The sequence below is a fragment of the Balaenoptera musculus genome, chromosome 10 (genome assembly GCF_009873245.2).
Source record: "Balaenoptera musculus isolate JJ_BM4_2016_0621 chromosome 10, mBalMus1.pri.v3, whole genome shotgun sequence".
In the NCBI taxonomy this organism is placed as follows: Eukaryota; Metazoa; Chordata; class Mammalia; order Artiodactyla; family Balaenopteridae; genus Balaenoptera; species Balaenoptera musculus.
The window spans coordinates 49970701-49991548 of NC_045794.1; the positions used below are offsets into that span (position 1 = coordinate 49970701).

General features: G+C 33.2%; 1 protein-coding gene across 7 annotated transcripts in view; it reads left to right on the forward strand.

The window, feature by feature from the left end:
- The window catches only part of USP15 (ubiquitin specific peptidase 15), a 120548-nt gene that overhangs the window by 11019 nt on the left and 88681 nt on the right, over nucleotides 1-20848 (forward strand). For all 7 annotated transcript variants that reach the window (XM_036865603.1, XM_036865604.1, XM_036865607.1 and 4 more), the window contains exons 2-3: nucleotides 8895-9022; nucleotides 17889-18019. In XM_036865603.1, the coding sequence (XP_036721498.1) occupies nucleotides 8895-9022; nucleotides 17889-18019 (259 nt within the window). The remainder of the gene's footprint in view (nucleotides 1-8894; nucleotides 9023-17888; nucleotides 18020-20848) is intronic.

Consider the following 20848-nt stretch of genomic DNA (forward strand, 5'->3'; position numbering starts at 1 on the left):
TCGTTCCCTGGTCAGGGAGCTAAGATCCCACATGCCTTGTGGCCAAAACCCAAAACAAAACAGAAGCAATATTGTAACAAATTCAATAGCGACTTTAAAAATGGTCCACATCAAAAAAACAAATAAATAAAATACTAGATACTATTAATATCTCTTTTAGTATTAAAAATGGTTCATGCTATTGCAACTCATGTAATTTAAACAGTATTTTATTAAATGAGAGGATTAGTCATAGAGTGAATTAATATCCAAAATTGTTTATGCTGTTAATTCTACGCACAATAGTTACACATGTTGTTCTCAGATTAAGTGTGCTACATTGGATTAGGCTGAAATTTTTGTGTATCTTCTTAGTTGTAAAAGAGTGACAGTATTATGTCTACTTTGAGGAGAAAAAGGTAGGATTTTTTAGAAAAAATAAACGTCATATTTATGTCAGTATTAGGCAATTAAGAAGGAACTGCTTATCTGAAAGTTGTCAGCATAAACATGTACTAATCAAAAAAAAAAAAAACAACTATACATTCACTAGCTCTGTGGTTTTCTAAATCCAGCTTTTGGGATTTCCCCATTTCCCTGTACTGCTTTTAAGTGTCCTTGTATTTAGGACTATTTCTGTCATTTATTTGTCCCTTTATATCTTTCTTATATTTGCTTCTAGTGTGTATAAAAACACTAAACTTTTGAGACTCTCCTATCTTTCCCCACTACCATCCCCCCAAAACAACCAAACAACAACAAAAAACCTACAACCTGGCTTTTTTAGTTCTTACAGTAGCTTTTCTGCATTTGAGGACTGTCTTAAAATTGACTCAGATTTATTTTGGGTCCTAAAATTGACCCTGCTTCTCTGGAGCCATTGAAGATTATTCTGTCCAGACCACAGTACAAATTGTCTTTCTTGATGCCATTAGAATATTTAGCACCATACAATTGAAGTACTCATAACTTTATGTACGTTTTTGATTTATTAAACATTTCATGAGTATTTGAACCTCCCAACAATCCTGTGAGATACTGCCAGTGGTCATCATGAAATGTAAATCAGATCATATCTCTTCTAAATATTTTTCATTGGCTTTTGTTGCATTTAGGATAAAATCTTTAATTACCTTAAAGGTTCTATGTAGTCTGGCCCCAGCCTACCTTATCTAGCATCTCTTCTCCCTTTGTCATAAACTCCAACTGCATTTAGTCAGCTCCTCCAGCATACCTAACTCCCGAAGTTGTTCTGGCCCTAGCACGTGCTGTTCCTTCAGTCTAGATAGCTTTTTATCTTATTCTTCGTGAAATAACTCCTGTCCATATGCTAAAATATTATTTTTTCAAAAAGGCTTTCCTTTATTCTAAATAGGGACCCCTTTATTATGCTTTCATAGCTCCCTGTGCATCACAGCACTTACTACAGTATTTTACTACGTCTTAATTATTTACTGTCTCTTTCCTCCACTAGACTCTGAATTCCCTGAACATAGGGCTCTTGGCTATTTTGCTAACACCTAATGCATACGGAATAGCATATATGTAGTAGACCTCCAATAAATATTTTTTGAATGAATGTATTTCCATTTCTAAGATGAACAATCTAAAGGTTTAGCATTGAGTAACTTCTCTAAGACCTCACAACAAGTAATGTCAGAAAGAGAACTCTGGTCTAGTACTTTTTCTACAGTAAATTTAGAATTCACATCTACTTAAGTCTCATTTCAGGAGATAAGAAAATTTATAAGCAAAAATAATCATGAAAACAAATTGCTATTGGGTGTGCTTTTCTGCTAAGTTCCTGATAGGCAAAGATCTAACATTTACCAAAAGGTACGCCCACTTTGAAAATACTTATTTTGTTCATGAGTAAAAAAGAACTTGAGGACTGGCCTCGGAATGCAAATTTTGGAATCGTTGGTATGAGTTACAATATCACTGAGAGTATTAACAGTGAGAGAAGAAGAAATTTGAGAGCAGCTCTGTGGAATACTAACATTTAAACAGAGGAAGAGAATGTTGTTAAGTTACATATGTATATATAATTATATGTAATATATACTGTTATCATATTAATACAATATTATATTATTAGATATAATATATAATATTATATATATATATTTCTCCCATCCAAAAAGGTAGAATCACAGATTATTTTTAAAAGCATTGATATGGTAATAAAATTATGGATCCTTTGGATTTGTTAGGGTGGCCGTTGGTAACTTAGTGAGAACCTTTTTGAGAGCCCATTGAGGTAGGAAGATCTGTTGTGCTAGGTTGAAGAGCAAGTGAGGGTTGAGGAAAGCTTGGCTGCAGGGACAAGTCAAAAAAATGGGGGTAGATAGAAGAGGAAATGAATATGTGAGTTGGGAGGTAATATGGGGGGAATGGGGAAAAGAGTTGGCCCCTCTTATATGCTAAGTTGAAAAAAGAGAGAAAAGATACAGGAAGAAACAAGGGGATAGGGGCTGTTAATGACTAAGTCTCCAAGGAGGCAGAAGGAAATTAGATCCAAAGACTAGGAACAAAAATTATTAGCCTTGGATTTAAGGAGGGTTATATCCTCCACAATATATAAGGGAATCGGGTATGATAAAGGTGTGGAACAAAAGAGTAAGAAAATTGGGGCTTTTACTTCGTTGAAAAGTAAGCAGCAAGGCTGTCTATTCAGCCTAATGGGCTAGAGACTTAATGAGACTGGCAAATTATTGGAAATAGAGAAGGCTAAACTGGAGACATGCTGGAGGATTGTGGGTCATCTTTAAAGGACTTGAGATATTGATTGAAGACCATAGATCTTTAATCTCCATGAAATTTTCTTTAGTAATTTTTGAACTCAGATAATAACATGATCAAAATATTTTCATATTGATGTTCTAGTGTTTGAGAATCATCGGTCGTGACCTAGTGTGAGGCATTGTCATAAAATCCCTTGTAATCCACTGAAACAGAGGGGAATAACAGTGATTAAGCCACAGCCAGAGGCCTCAGTCAAAAGTAAAATGATCTTGAGCATATTTTGGTACATTTGCTTCATAGCTTTTTATATGGGAACAGTCAGATGGCTCAATATTATTCAGAAATATTTCACCTTTAGTTTCATCTCTAAGGTATAGACTCCTTTGTTTAGAAACTTAGTCTGTTTATTGTAAAGTGATTAATAACTACTCTGGGCTATCTAGATGTTTGCACATTAGTATTTACTTGAATTTTAGATGGTTGCAAGTCTATAGTTTAATGTAATATTTGATACTAAAGCTTGATCAGCTCAAAATCAGTATTTCTGTCAGTTTTAGGATTTTTTGATTGATTGTTTTGCTTATATTATCTTCCCAAATATCAAAGGTAATAATCTCTACTTTCTGTACTTTGTGCTTTTCCTTTCTTATGAGATGTCAACCAGTCATTTTTACTTTTCTGGCTTACTTACTAGGCGTTAGTTACCAAAAGGAAATAGTTCTTGAAAATGAATACATTACTATATATCAGAAGCATAATTTGATCAATTTGGAAATAATCAAATAAATCATGTTTTTCTAAAGAAAATTCTTCAAAGCTTATGTAAGTTTTTTGTTCAAATCTAATGCAAATTCATCTGTTGGATTTGGAAGAGGTAATATAAAATATAAAAGATAAATATGAGGTAATAGAAAATTATAAATTTCTTTAAAAAATAAAACTAAAGCTATGCATTTTATACATTTTGCTGTACATATTTTTTATCCTATTTTTATGCTTGAAATTTCTTTTCGTTTGCTGAATCTATCAGCTTTGTTGACTGCAACATTATTTGTAGTCTGTACATTTGACTCCATTTCATTTTGTGTATGTATATGAAGATATATATAAACTATTGTATATTAAATAGAAAACATATTAGTCCTATTAAATATTTCAGAAAACAATACAAAGAAAACTGTAACAAAACACCTGTGTACACTTTTCTTAGTTTAAAAAAATAAAACATTACAGATACAGTTGAATCTCCCTGTACATGTTTGCCTAATCCTAACCCCTTCCCTCCCTTGCCAGAGGGAGCCACCATCCACAAACTGATTATTATTCTCTTTACTTATATTTTTAATATATATGCGTGGATCTATGGATAATATTATTTGTGGCATGCTTAAAATTTTTATATAGTTGTACTGTGTGTGCATATCTATGTTATCTTAATATGTTTGTGTTATATTACATGTAGCCTTTTGCAGCTTGTATTTTTTAATTCAGCATTGCAGTTTTGAGATTTATCCATGTTAATACATGTAGTATTTTTCATTTTAGTTTTTGGGTAGTATTTCTTGGTAGGAATAATGAATATTGGTTTTGGTTTTTGTTTCCAATTTTCCATTTGCAAATTATGCTGCGTTATGTATTCTTCAGTTGTATTCTTGTAAATATGTGCAAGAGTTTCTGTAGGGTAAAACTTAGCAATGGCAATACATGATTCTATGGTATGCACATCTTCATCTTTAATAAATATTGCCAAATTACTCTCCAAAATGAGGATTCTAGTTTATACCCCAGTTGGTAGTTTATGAGTTGCAGTTACTACACATCTTCTCCACACTTAATATTATTGACACATGTGCATGTGCTTGTGTGTTTACCAATTTCATGAGAATGATGTGGTATGGTGTTAATTTGTATTTTTCACATTGCTAATGAGATTGAACATCTCATATGTGTAGAGGCCATTCTGATGTTCTGTGAATTGCCCTTTTTTTTCATTCTTTTTTTTTTTAAATTAATTTAAAGGAGTTTTTCATGTTCTAATCCTTTGTTGGTTATAGGCAGTATAAGTATCTTTCCCAATCTATATCTTTCTTTACTTGGTGCCTTTGTTGAACAGAAGCTTTTCATTTTAGCCTCGCAATTTTATCAACTTTTACCTTTAAGATTGTTTGGTTTTTGTCTTAACTCTTCCTATATTCTGAAGTAACGAAGATTTTCTCCTGTATCTTTTAAAAAATTATATTTTTGCTTTCACATTTATGTTTTTAATCCAACTACAATTTATTTTTGTACAGTTTCTGCTGTAATGCAGCATGTGTACCTAAAAATCACTGTGCTATATGCAAAATCATGCAATAAAAACCACAGGGCATACGGGAAGAATAGGGTTGGGGCACAGAGCTTTAAAAAATTTTTCAGTTTTAGTGAAAAATTTCACTAAATTTTTTTTTTAAAAAGATACTTAATAAAAATGGTAGCATGGTTTTACACATGTTAAATGGTTAAGAAATACATTAATACTGCAGTAAATATGGTATTTTTATTTTGAAAAAGATGAGATTTGCTTGAAGTGGGATTGTGAAATGGTAGAAGGAGGGTTATCAGAAATCTGCCAAGAAGTTGTAACACCAGATGTGGAGAGTGTGGTTCATAACACACATGGTGAATGTAGGTAGATGTTTAAAATGTATGTTTTGTGCATACCTGTGCAGCTCAGTGTACCTGGGAAATTTTCCACATATATCTAGTGTTTGTTTCAGTTAGGACTAGGGTGAGACAAGCAAGGCACCTAGGGTGTAAAATTTAAGGAAGCACTCCCTGTTAGGGTCCTTAGGCATCTCACTTGCCTCACCCTAGTCCTCGCACTGCTTATGGGTGAAGTAGTGCTTAAGCATGCACTGAATTTGTGTTACTATTCCCTTATGTATCAATCATGTTGAACACATTCAGGCTTTCGTAAGAAGCTTTTTCGAATAGAACTGACTACATATGTGAGGTATAGAGCTCTTAATTAATTTTTCCCGTATATATAGCCAGATCTTTCTACACTGGTTTGTAATGATTTTAGCATGCAGCATAGTTCCACATATATTTGAGCCTGGTTCTTCTTTCTTTGTGCTATTTTCATTGGTCTTTCCGCTTCTCCCTATGCTAATAACACATTTTCTTAATCACAGGTCTGGCACTAACTTTGTAACCTTGGGCAAGTTAATTTCTGTGTGCCTATGAAATTATAATGGTGCCTACCTCATTGGGTAGTTAACGGAGTAAATGAGCCAATATATTAAAGTGCTTAGAAGTATGTGCCTGGCCCAAGAGTAAAGCTCAAATGTTAGTTATTTTGTTATTATTAAAAGTAATCCCTGTAAGTTAATAAAGAGTCTTGAGATCTAGTAGACTGAGATTGCCATCTTGTTTTTCCTTTTCCAAACTAAGAGGAAATGGGGAGAAGCTTTTGGAAGGATTCCCTGAGAAAGTGATGGTTAAACTATCTGAAAGATGATAAGAGTTAACTAGGTGTTGAGAGCAGTAGGAGAATATTTGAGGCAGAAGGAGCCATGAGGCAGAAAAAAAGTGTGCTCAGGAACTAGATCTCAGCACAAAGAAAAATGGTACCAGTTAAGACTCGAGAGGTAAGTAGGAGCAGATCAGATCATGCAAGACCTATTAGGCAATGTTAAGCATTTTAGACTTAATGTTAAAATCAGTTATAACTATTTGTAAAGATTGATATTTCAAGAATAAAAGCCAGGAAGTATTAATCTTTATAAATAGTTATAACTATTCAAAAAAGAAACTCAGAAGCTAAAGTTGGGTGCATCTGGACCCTAATAGCATATCAAGGATTAAGAGTGCTGTTGAGAATGTAAAATAAATTCAAGTCCTTGTTCACTTATTTGTAATCTTGGTGAGCTATTGATTTTGTTCTAGTCTTTTATGAGTTAAAATTAAGGAAGCTTGTGTTTTGGGCAGATTCTTAATAGATTACGATTAGAGTTTTTACAGTACAACAAATCCATGTAAATGTCTTGAAATAAATTTTTTTTCATTTATTTGTCCACTTCATCTAATTTCAAGGGTGCACCTATAACTACACATTATTTCAGTAATTGACGCTCCTGTTTTTTCTACTTCCCTCATGTTTCATTACCACAACATTCTACAAGTAAGTTATAGGTGCCTGTAATAGAAATATGATGGCCATTTTCAATTGAAGGTAGTGTTAAAAACAGCTGAATTTTCATCACTTGGGAGGGTTTTCTGTCATAATGGTTTCATTGTACAGAAAGCACTCAGTTCAAGATCTAGGAAAGAAAGTTGAACTAGAAATGTTATGGCAGCAGATGAATTCTGCCCAGTGCAACCCTGCACTAAAACTAAAGATTTTATTAAATACTTTGAGAGCTAAAACGTCATCTTTTAGAAATATCTTTTAAGTAAATATAAATAGAATTTTGATAGTATTCCACAAATAGTTTTTAATGTAAGTTTTATAAATGACATTTTATAGTATTATTGTTAATCTATAAGTTCAGCACAATTCCAATCAAAATCTTAATAGGGTTTTTTGTGGAACTTGACTAACTGATTCTAAAATTCGTATGGAATAGCAAATGGCCAAAGATAGTTAAGACAGTTTGCAACAAGAAGAAGCTGGGGGAACGTGCCCTGAGTGATACCAATATAAAAGTAATTAAGACAATTAAATTGGCACAATGATAGAAAAATAGATGAATGGAATAGGGGAAAGATCGCTTAGTATGACATTTATTTGCAAAGAAAGCAAATGAGATGTCTGAATATCTTGTTTAAATTGCAAGGGAGAAAGAGTCTAAAAAAATTTTAGTGGGTGATATACAATTAAGTATAATTTTCTTTGTTATCATTTTAACATATAAAGTCATCTCTAGTCTAATCTATTTTATTTATCTTAGAAACGGTTTTCTTAAAACTTAGTTTTTCAACTCTTATTTTCTCATAAATATCAAAATCTACAATTTGGGGGCTTTCCATTGTGTAACCCTGATAGTGGGTTTGGAATACTCATGTATGGATAATTCTGCCTTACCCACTTTTAGGGAATTAAACTGTTGATGAATATTATTTAAGAATTGTGGGGTTTTGCTATGTTGGTGCCTTTGCTTCAGGTATTTTCAAACATAACTGTAGCGTTTCATTCCTATAGTGCTGTATGTATAGTGCTATAAGCACAGAAATATTAGAATGATGTTCGTCTAAAAAACTTGGTTATGCATGTGGGCTTTAAACATCTTATTAATCTTTACTTTTGCTTTTGTTTGTGATTGAACCTGGTTAAGTGTGGGGCAAGTGTTTCTGGAAAAGAATTTAAAATAATTATGAACCAGTGGCAAAGCATAGTAGATATAAATCAATGTAAAGTTTTTTAGATTTATAATTTTTTATGCTTTCTTTGCTAGAGAACCATTATTTTACTTTTTCTGTCACTGGTCATCTGAGGAGAAACTAATTTAGGTATTTGAAAGTAAGATGAATATAGTTTCAGTAATGCTTATTATAGTGCTTGGTATCACACTTTTGAAATCAATTAAAAACCAGTCCTGCTTGCCCCAGCAGATTTTACTAATGTATGAGAAACAATTGGAGACAGTATCGTTGTTATTAACTTTTGTTGGTAAAGAAGCTAATTATTTTTAAAGCTTTGATTATAATTACTAAAATCAATCTTGCAAACCTTTAATAATTGCTTTCCTTACCCCATAAAAGATAGTTAAATATATAAAATTAACATACTGTAAGTTTTTTGCAAAAGAACCATTTTCCATATTTATATTTTACCATGTTGCATTTAAAATTTTATTTTGACTGATTCTTATAATTACCATTTGAATTTTTGTTCAATTGGTAAATATTCTGTTGAATAGCTATTGCGTTTTTTTAAAATGCTGTTAAGGATTTTTTTTAATGTATATGTTAATAGTTGTCTTTAGTAGATACTTTACAGAACAATAGAAATAATACTTTACACAAGAGAAATATTTTTGTTCTACTACTGTGACATTATAGTTATTCTCAGTAATCCTTTGAAGTAGACATGTACTTTGATATAAAATGAAATATAAAAAATAGACAGATTTTTCTGCTATTCTTGTAGTTCCTGGTATTTTCCTTTACCGATTTCTCTTCTTTTTTAGGTACCTAGTCGATAGTCGCTGGTTCAAACAGTGGAAAAAATATGTTGGATTTGACAGTTGGGACAAATACCAGATGGGAGATCAAAATGTATATCCTGGACCCATTGATAACTCTGGGCTTCTTAAAGGTATTATTTCCTTCTTTCAGTCAGGTTGTAAATGTGTTCGTTTCAGTATGTTATAGTAATATGGAAAATGTTAATGTAAATAAATTGGTAAATTAGAAATTTCTTTGTGTAGTCACCCCCCAGTGTCCATGCGGGGATTGGTTCCAAGACCTCTTTCAGATACGAAAATCTATGGATGCTCAAGCCCCTTATATAAAATGGCATAATATTTGCATATGATCTATGTATCCTCCCATATACTTTAAATCATTTGTAGGTTATCTATAGTACCTAATAAAATATAAATTCTATGCAAATAGTTGCTGGTACACGGAAAATTCAAGTTTTTCTTTTTGGAACTTTCTGAAATTTTTTTTTTCCCTCAAATATTTTCTGTCCAGGGTTGGTTGAATCTGCAGATACAGGACCCATGGATACAGAGGGCCGACTGTATTATAGATTTGACCTAATGAATTCAGATTATTGTGTTATAATTAGTTATATTCTGTATCATGACAAATTCTGTTTGTCATTTCTGATGTAATAAGGGTTTATTATCGTTTAAACCTAGAATGTAAATTAGAAAGCACTATCTTATTGTTTGGGGGAAATGCTGTATTGTGTATTATGTTGCTAATGGGCACATGACTTTTTTCTTTAAGTTGGGGATCAGTGGTATATGGTTACATTCTTGGATTTTTGCATTAATCTTCTACAACCTTTACTACTTGCCAGCTCTTCTAAAACTCGTATAACATTTAAAGAGAATAAAACATAAGTACCAGAACTTCCATTTCTGGCCAGGATGGAATAACAGGGACTAGACTTATCCTTCCACTTGAATGAACTAAAACCCTGACAAAAAACATGAAACAGTGGTTCTCAAAACATTGGACATAAGGCAGCAAAGAACAGTGATCCTTGAGAGGTATGAAACGAATGAAGTGAGCCCTATGATTTCCTCAGCTTACTGCACTGAGAGAGTTTCCAAGACACGGCACAGAATGAGAAACCCACGCAAAGCCTGGCAACCTCCCTTAGTTGAAGAAAGAGTTTGGAGTCCAGGGAGACCAAGGCAGCCAGAGTTCTCAGGGCAGAGTACCAGAGAGGAATGAGCAGCACACAAGGAGAGAGAGAGACCTAGAGATCTATAGAAGCTCTCTTATAAGTCTAGAGCTGACTGTTGACCAGTGCATGTATGTGAGGAAGCTACCCAAGGCCAAGGAAAGAACCATCCAAAAGAATTTGAAGGAACAGTCGTTTAGGTTCATGTTACCAAATCAGGTTCATTTGCCAGATGCACAGCAAGCCAAATTCTGAGATACCAAGGTTTGCAGCAGAGAAAGGGTTTATTCATAAGGCAACCAAGTGAGGAGTCGGGAGAACAAATCTCAAATCTGCCTCCCTGATGGCAAGAGGCTCAGGGTATTTATGGGAACAAAGAAGCAGGGTGGTCTGAGGTGTGGGGAGCGTGGGAAAAGGTAATTGGTGATAAGGAAAGAGTGAGGTAATAGTCGTTCTGTGCAGGTGCAACTAAGCTACTTGCTTCTCTGTGGGACGCATGTTCAGAAAATGGAGGCGTTAGCAGGTGCTGAGGGTGGAGTTTTTGGCCCTCTCATGTCAAAAGTCACCAAGCGGACTCTCACACAGCCCAGTTGGACAGTCGGTGGTCTTAACCAGTCTTAGCTCCACCTAGAACTGAACACAGCTGATTTCAAGTTCCTGAAAAACAACTCAGGCAAATATCTTATTGTTTAGGCTATGAGAAGCTTGGAGGACATGCAAGTTTTTATAAAAACAGTTAAAGTGTGCTTGATCAGTAAAGGCAGATTACAGTTATAATTTAATGGATCTAACTGATAGTACCCTCGGTTTCACTCATAAAGGACCAGGAATAATGTGTTCACAGTAGCCAGAGTGGAGAACCTTATAAATCTCGGGGTAGACTGCAGAGAATGGGTTTGCCTCTATAGAAGGGCAAAATTTATCCTTCTAAATTGAAAGTATCAAACTATTTCCAAGTAACTTAACTGCATCTCAGAACAGAACACAAGAGTATTTGTAGGAATACAAAAATATCCAGCATCCAACAAGATAAAATTTATAATATCTTGGATACAACCAAATATTACCTGGAATGCAAAGAAGCAGAAAAATACAATGCATACTAAGGAGAAATAACAATGTTTAAAAAAATTTTTTTTAAGTGGAAAAGAACGAAGAACATATGAAACAGATACAAAACGAATAGTAAGATGGTAGATTTAAACCCAGCTCTATGAACAGTCATATTTAATGTAAATATCCCAATTTGAAGTAGAGACTGTAAGATTGGATTAAAAAAAAAAGACCCAACTGTATACTGTCTACTAGAAACCCACTTTAAATATAAAGATATAAATAGATTAAGAGATTGAAAAATTGTAAGACTGACTTCCAGTGACCCTCCTGTTATATAATCATCTCCTTTTTGAGTATGAGTGGAACCTGAGAATAGAATATCATTCCTGTGATTACTTATATTATATGACAGAAGGGAGATTATCCCAGTGAGCTTTATCTAATCGTGCATGCCCTTTAAAAGCAGAGTTTTCTCTGGCTGGTAGCTGTAGAAGTCAGGATTCAAAGCATGAGAAGGACTCATTGCTGGTTTGAAAATGGAGGGGACTACGTGAGAAGGAAGACAGGCATCCTCTAGGAACAAAGAGAGTCATTGGGCCCACAGCTAGCAAGGAAACAGGGACCTCATACCTGTAGCCACGAGGAACTGAATTCTGCTAGCAGTCTGAATGGACTTCGAAGTAGATTCTTCCCCAGAGCCTTCAGATAGGAGACCAGCCTGGTGACATCTTGATTTCTTCCTTGTAAGACCCTAAGTAGAAAACCCAGTTGAGCCCATCTGAACTTCTGACCCATAGAACTGTGAGATAATAAATGGGTGTTGCTTTAAACTACTATGGTTATTTGTTATGTAGCAATAGAAAACTAATACACATACTAACACTTATCAAAAGAAAGCTGGAATGGCCATATTAATATCAGACGTTAAGTTTTAGAACAGAGAACATTACTAGGGATAAAAGTTCATTTCATGATCATAAATGGGCCAGGACAATTTGTTAAGAAAACATAATAATCCTAAATATATACCCAGCTAATGGCATAACTTGAAAACATGTGAAGCAAAAACTGATAGAACTGCAAGGAGAAATAGAAAAATATCCACAATTATATAATGGATATTTCAATATTCTTCTCTCCATAAATGATAGAAAACGTGTAGACAGAAAAGTAGTAATGAAATAAATCAACCTACCTGTCCTAATTGACATAGAATATTCCACTGAATAACAGCAGAACGAAAATTTTTTTTAGGTGTGCACATGAAACATTTAGATAGACTATATTCTGGGCCATAAAACCTGTCTCAATAAAGTTAGAAGGATTTAAATCATATGAAATATGTTTTCTTACTACAGTGGAATAAATAAGAAGTTAATAACAAACAGTTGGAACATCTTCAGATGTTTGGAGACTAACATACTTCTGCATAAGCCATGGGTCAAAAAGAACTCAAAGGGGATATTAGCAAGTATTTTTAACTAAATGAAAGTGAAAACAAAACATACCAAAATTTGTGGAAGGTAGCTAAATAGTATGTGGGGGGTAATTTATAGCCCTTAACATCTATAAAGAAAAGAAAGGTCTGAAATCTTTGACCTTGGTTTCTGACTCAAACTAAAAGTAAGACCAAATTAAACCTAAATCAAGCAGAAGAAAGGAACTACTAATAAGTTCAGAACAGAAATTAAAGAGGAAATAGAAAAATAGAGAAAATCAATGAAACCAAAAACTGGTTCTTTGTGAAGATAATAAAATTTATAAATACCTAGTTTGATCACCAGAAAAGGAAAAGACACAACTACCGATATCAGGAACAAGAGAGGTAACATCAATACAGAAATCTACAAACAGCAAAAGGAGAATAAAAGAATATTATGAACTTTATGCCATTAAATTCAACAAATTAGGTGAAAAAGACAAATTCCTTGAAAGATGAAAACTACCAAAGCTCATTCCAAAAGAATGGATTCTCTGAATAGCCCTGAATAACAAAAGCTCTTTTAGAAAAGTGGGAGAGAATACGTCCCAGTTCATACTATGAAACCGTCATTACCTTGATACCAAAATCTGGCAGAGACATTTCAAGAGAAAAAATTCTAGACCATTATCCTTCATGAACATAGATGCATCAATTATTAACAAAATTTTAGTAAATCAAGTCCAACAATAAAGAGGATATATATAGAAATAAACATTAAGTATAAATAGAGAAATAAATATTACAAAGATAATATATCATATAAAACAAAAGAGTAAAATACAAGGAAACTTCCTCAACCTCATAATGGACATCTATGGAAAACCTACAGAAGACATACTCAACAGTGAAAGACTGAGTGCTCTCCCTCTAAAATCAGGAAAAAGCAAGGATGTCTACTCTCAGCTCTTCAAGCCAAGATTGTACTGGAGGTCCTAGGCAATGTAATAAGGCAAGAAGAAGAGATAAAAGGCATACAGCTTGTATCGGAAGAAGTAATAAATCTTCCTTTATTCACATACACCTATGTCTATGTAGAAAATTTAATGGAATCTACAAAAAGAAAACTTCTAGAACTAATAAATGAGATTAGCCTGTAGGATACAAGATCATTATTCAAAAACCAATTGCATTTTTGTACACTAAAAATGAACTAACATGAATTGAAATTTTAAAAGTACATTTTATAGTGGCACCAAAAATATAAAATACAGATAAGTCTGATAACATGTGCAAGACATGTAAACTAAAAACTATAAGACATTGCTGAGATAAATTAAAACCTAAATAAAGACAGAAATTATGTTAGCGGATCAGAAAACTCAATATTGTTAAATTCCCCCACTCAATCTACAGATTCAACACAATTCCAAATCACATTCCTAGTAGGTTTTTTTCTATCTCATTTAAAAATGAGACAATTTACATACCATAGAATTCATCCTTTTAAATTCTATGATTCAGTGTTTTTTGGTATATTCACAAAGTTTTAACAACCATCACCACTGTCTAATTCCACAAAATTTTCGTCACCACAGAAAGAAACTTCGTATCCATTAGCAGTTACTCTCCATCCCCACTCAAGACCCAGCCATAAGCAATCACTAATATACTTCTGTCGCTATGGATTCGCCTTTTAGGGACATTTCATCTAAATGGAATCATACAATATGTGGCCTTACTGTTTGACCTCTTTCACTTAGCACAAACTTTTAAAGTGTCTTCATGTAGCATGAATCAGTACTTCATTTCTTTTTATGGATGAGTAATTTTCCATTGTATGGAGATATGCCACATTTAATTTATCCATTCATCAATTGATGGACATTTGGGTTGTTTTCACTTTCTGGCTATTATGAATTATGTTGCTCTGAACATTCATGTACAAATTTTTGTGTAGATGTATATTTTAATTTCTCATGGATCTATACCTAGGCATGGGATTACTAAGTCATATAGTAACTCTGTGTTTAACTATTTGAGGAATTGCTAGACTTTTCCAAAATAGTTGCACCATTTTACATTCCCACCAGCAACAAGTAGGGTACCAATTTCGCCACATCTTGCCAACGCTTGTCATTGTCTGTTTGTTTATTATAGCCATCCTAATGGGTATGAAGTGGTGCCTATTGTTATTTTGATTTGTATTTCCCTAGTGATTAATGATGTTAAGTATCTTGTCTGTGCTGCTTATATCTTTTTTGGAGAAATGTCTATTCAGATCCTGTGCCCATTTTTTAATTGGGTTATTTGTCTATTATGTTTTAAGAGTTGTTTATGTATTCTGAATACTAGTCCCTTATCAGACATATGATTTCCAAAAATTGTCTCCTAATCTGTGGATTGTCTTTTACTTTCTTGATGGTGCCTCTAAAGTGCAAATTAATTTTGATGAAGACCAATTTATCTATTTTTTTCCTTTGGTTGCTTGTGATTTTGGTGTCAGAAAGCATCACCTAATCCAAGATCAGAAAAAACTTATGTTTTTTTCTAAGAGTTTTATACTTTTGGCTGTTATATTTATGTCTTTGATCAATTTTAAGTTAATATTTGTATATGGTGTGAGGTAAGAATCAATTGAACAGATTAGAGAATCCAGAAGTAGATCCACACATATATATGGCCAATTGATTTTACACAAAGTTGTAAGGGGAATTCAGTGGAGAGAAGATAGTCTTTTAAACAAATGCTGGTTGAGCATTAAGTATCTATTTGCCAGAAACAGGTGAACTTTGATCTATACCTGGCACCATATACAAAATTAACTCAAAACAGACTGTAGACCTATATGTAAAAACCAAAACTATGAAAAAAAAGGAGAAAAATTTTGTGACATTGTGTTAGGCAAAGTTTTCTTAAATATGAATTTAAAAAGCACAATTGATAAAAGAAAAAAATTGATGGCTTGTATTTCATCATTAACAAACGCTTCAAATGGCACTGTTCAGAGAATGAAAAGATAAAGCACAATGTGGGAGAAAATATTTGCAAATCACCTAGCTGATAAAATATTTATATGCAGAATAAGGAATTCCATAAAGCCCAGTGGAAAAAGTAGACAAAAGGTTTGAACAGATGCCTCACCAAAGAAGATAGTGTTGTCAAAAAGCACATGTGGGACTTCCCTGGTGGCGCAGTGGATAAGAATCTGCCTGCCAATGCAGGGGACACGGGTTCGATTCCTGGTCCAGGAAGATCCCACATGCCACGGAGCAACTAAACCCGTGCGCCACAACTACTGAGCTTGCACTCTAGAACCCGCAAGCTGCAACTGCTGAGCCTGTGTGCCACAACTACTGAAGCCCGCACACCTAGAGCCCGTGCTCCGCAACAAGAGAAGCCCACGCAACACAATGAAGAGTAGCCCCGGCTCGCCACAACTAGAGAAAGCCCGCACACAGCCAAAAATAAATAAATAAAAATTTAAAGGAAAAAAAGCATGTGTAAATATACTCAACATCAATTGTCATTAGAAAAATGAAGATTAAAACCACAATGAGGTCCCACTATACATGTGTTAAAATGATTAAAATTTAAAAGATGAGCCCATACCAAGTATTGATAAGGATGTGGAGCAAGTAGAACTTTCATACATTGTTTTTGGGAATGAAATAGTCTTGCAATTTCTTAAAAAGCTAAACATACATTTACCATAGGAACCAACCATTCTACATATGAAAACTTGTACATGAGTGATCACATCACTGTTATTTGTAGTAGAGAAAATTGGAAACAATCCAAAATGCCCATCAACAGCTGAATGGATAAACAAATTATAGAATATCCATATAATGAAATCCTACTCAGCAATTAAAAGGAATGAACTATTGATACATAAAAACATGGATGGGTTTCAAGATAATGATGCAGCATAAATGAAGCCAAACAAAGCAGTACATACTATTTTTTATATAATGTAGAAAATGCAAATTGGTCTACAGTTGCAAAATACAGATAAATGGTTTTCAGGGGACAGGACAGTAGACCTGGATGGACAAGAAGAGATTACAAAAAAGGGCTACAGGGAAACCTTTGGTGGTGGGGGGATACTGATAGATCTGTTCATCATTTTGGTGATGATGGTTTCACACTTGTAGTGATATGTCAGAACTTATCAAATTTTACACTTTAAATCTGCAGCAGTTTGTTGTATATCAATTTTACATCAATAAACACGAAAGTAACAAAAATTAGGGGTTCTGTGTTTAGGGGTGTTCTCCCCCTAAAAAAATGATCCAAAAATTGATCATTTTATTTTATCCACTAGATATAAATTACTATTTGGATTCTGTTACATAATAAAATCATTTACTCAAAATCTTGAATTATTGTGGAGAATAGCATAGAAGTCTTAATTTTTAAACTTTTTTTTCTTTTCCTAAATTCAAAGTAGTCTGTTATAGTGGAAAGAAGATGGATATTAGCATAAACAGATACATGTTTGAGTACAAACATGTCTACAGTTTTCTGTATGTGAACTTGGGCAAGTTAATCAATATCTGAATCTATTTACTAAGTAAAATGGAGCTATCTACTTCATAATATTCTTCTGAAAGTCAACTGAGATAAAAGGGTTTTCCATAATAATACCTTTCATAGTACCTGCAATTTTCTGAATGATTTGGGGCAAGTTACTCAATTTCCTTGAATATATTTTTTGATCTAAAATAGATATCTATCTCTGGCCTGTCCTATACTACATTTCTAGTTCAACTGGAATTTTGAAAATGGATCATAGAATTAGAACCATATCTGAACAACTACCTCTACTTTAGATCTGTGGAGGAATCTAGATCATAGGCCCTCTGGAGTAATGAGATGCCCTTTTGTGATTTCCATCATGGTTCCCAGCCCATGTGCTTTGGCATCATTGTTAAAGGTTATTGAATTGCTTCTGAATTTTCTTCATCAGCTAATGCTAGAACGATCACTATTACCATGTGAGGGATCTCTGATACTTAAAATATTTGGGAAACACTCTTCATTCAGATCCTTTGGCTAACAGTTACACTTTAGTATTTTTTTTAAGAGCCCAATAAAAGAAAAATTATTTTTTTAAACACTGTTGGTTGCCTGGTACACATTGAAACTTTGTAAAGCAACAGTTTATTTTGGAATATGTAGACTTAGATGTGAACCTCTTCAGAGCTTTCTTCAAAACTCATTATTTAAGTACCTGAATTAGTCTCCATGAGTTTAAGTAATTTTTAATGTGTACAACCAAAGTATTTAGAGATATGTAGTATTGTTTCTTTTTATGTATTGAGTTTATTTTTCCTTTTGTAGATGGTGATGCCCAGTCACTTAAGGAGCATCTTATTGATGAATTGGATTACATACTGTTGCCAACTGAGGGCTGGAATAAACTTGTCAGCTGGTACACATTGATGGAAGGTCAGGAACCAATAGCACGGAAGGTACATATTAAGAATAACTGAATAGAAATATTTTTCTTAGTTCACATTTTCTTGTTAATTTCAATGACTTATAAAGCCTCCTCGATTATCTTGGAGAAAAAGACCATCAGAATGTTACTGTACACTAACACACATAGAGGGTTTACTACAGGCTGGCTACTGTTGTAAGCACATCATATATGTTATTAACTAGTTTAATCCTCATAAAAAATTCTCTGAGGTAAGTATTATCCCCATTTTATAGATGAGGAAATGAGGACAGAGGTAGAGAGGTGCAGGGTCTTTTAGAAAGCCACATGAGTTTACATACTTAAGTAGCCTGACTCTGACTTTTTTTTCTGATTAAAAAAAAAATTTTTTTTTTAAATAATGAAGAAACTAAAAATAGAAGAAATATTTTACAGCATACAATTTTCTTAAAACTTGAAAATGCAGGTATTTTTCTTATCCCTATTTTAAGTTTTACAGTTACAGTCTAGAAAAATTAAAAATGACCCACTTTCTTTATTTTTTGGTTAACTAAAAATTCATTTATGAAAGTATCAGTATCACCATAGTAGAATAATACCAGCTGCTTAAAGTAGATCTGTCAGCCTTACACAAGTATTTGATAGTGTATTTGGATGGAGCAGAATTATTTATCTGATTTTTTTTCTACATAAAAATGATTAAAAAGCTGAATTATGTAACACAAGGGTATAAACCTCTGATAGACCAAACCATATTTGGATTTATTTGGAACTGATGCTACAAAGTTAATATATTAACAGTTTGTATTTGTGTATCTGTGGTTTAGGTATAGAATTGAATTTCGTTTTCTAAATAGAATGTGAATGTGCCTTTGATTTAGTTTAGTGTAGTTTAATTCTGTTCCTTAATTTCACTCAGTCTTATAGCCATTTCAAAGTTAAGATTCATATCTTCTAGGAATGCTAGCCATAAATTATATATATTTATATATATATATATATGTAATGGCCTATCATTTTTATCTGTAATTGCTGGAGAATTGAGTGTTTTGACTATTTGAAGGATAAACTACTCAGCTGTAAAACTATGTAGAAGAAGACCTTCATTCCTGGGATAAAGGAAAATCTGTAATATGTCTGGAATATCTTCAAATGTGTTAAACTGTATTAATTCAACCTTAATGACATACTCTTTTTTTTCTTAATAAATGTAGCATATCATATAGTATAGTAAACAGGTCAACTGACAACTCCATTGGCATTTCTTCTCGAAAGAGGGCTTACTGGCATTTCTTGAAATCTGTGTCTGATAAGCAAGTTAAAGAAGATAAAGAATCATGAAGACTTCATACAGGGAGAAAGAAAAAAAGTTTAAGAAGTCTGTTAGGAGGCTATATATTTATTTTTAATAAGGTAGTTGGAATTCACTCAACTTGTAAAATAATTTTCAAACTTTAGTGTGTATAAAATTACCTAGAGTACTTATTAAAATGTGTCTTCCTCCAAAATTAAATCAGTAAGTCTGGGAATTTCCATTTTTGCTATGCTTCTGATGCCAGTGAACTCAAAGAACAGACTCTTATGCCAGTGGAAGTTACTTAAAAGAATAGACTGGTCTTTTAGAGTCTGAAGCCCAGCTTTGAATTTTACTAATCTCTGATTGCATTGAGGAATCTGGAATTGGTAATGCTACTACTGTCATGTAGAAACGAAGTTAACCATCTTCCTGGACCTCAAAGCATCACTAAACTGTCTCACTTAAAATGTCAGGATGTTCAATTTAAAACAAAAACAAAACAGGTAAATGAGGAGGAAGTACAATGGGGCCAAAATCCAAGAGAAACTATAGGTAATGGAAACAGACACGTGAGGAATCCAGATAATGGAATTATCAAACAGAAACCTTAAAACCCTGTGCTTCTTATGCTCAAAAAAATAAAAGATAGTTGAAAAGAAGAACCAAATATAATTCTAAAACTGAACAATAATATGAAAATATTAAGTATTAAGGACATATTATTTGAGTGAAATACTAGACTAAAAAGAAGGAGAGAATGTGTAAACTAAATGATAACATCAATAGAAAATATATTGACCAAAGCTTAAAGACACGAAGAATGGAAAATAAAGAAAAAAGCAGGCGGGCACATGGAATACAGTGAATAAGTTTAACATACATTTAAGTGGACTCCTCAAAGGAAAGGAAAGACAGAATGGGGTAGAAGTAATACTGGAAGTAATAGCTGAGAATTTTCCAAAAATGGTGAAAGATATCATGCTACACATTAAAGAAATGCTGTGAATCCCAAGCTGAAAAACATGCAAACAAAACCATACACAATAAAACTGTTGAGAAACAAAAATATTCCTGATAGTAGTCAGAAAAAAAGATATATTACCTTCAAAGTAAGGGTAAGACAACGAAGTGATTTCTCAAGAGAAATGAATGCCAAGAAAATAATAGTGTATCTTCAACATGCTGAAAGAAAATAACTGCTAACCTTGAATTCTATGACCAAGGAAAGGATCCTTCAGAATAATGGTGACAAAAACTGTTTTCAGATAAACAAATTGATAGGATTTGTTACCAGCAGACTTGCACTAAAGGAAATACAAAACAGTCTTCAGAATGAAAAATTACTCCGTACGGAATCTTGGAGACACAGGAAAAAATGTTGACTGACAAAAGCACATACTGTGAATAGATGTTAAGGCGGGCTGTTTAAAATAGTAATAATTCCTTATGATGATGAAAATATGTATAAAATTAAAGTGCATAACAATATTAGTATATAAGTTAAGATAGTTGCCCCCAAGACAACCCCCATTATCTCCACCTCCTCATATCCACAGCCTTGGA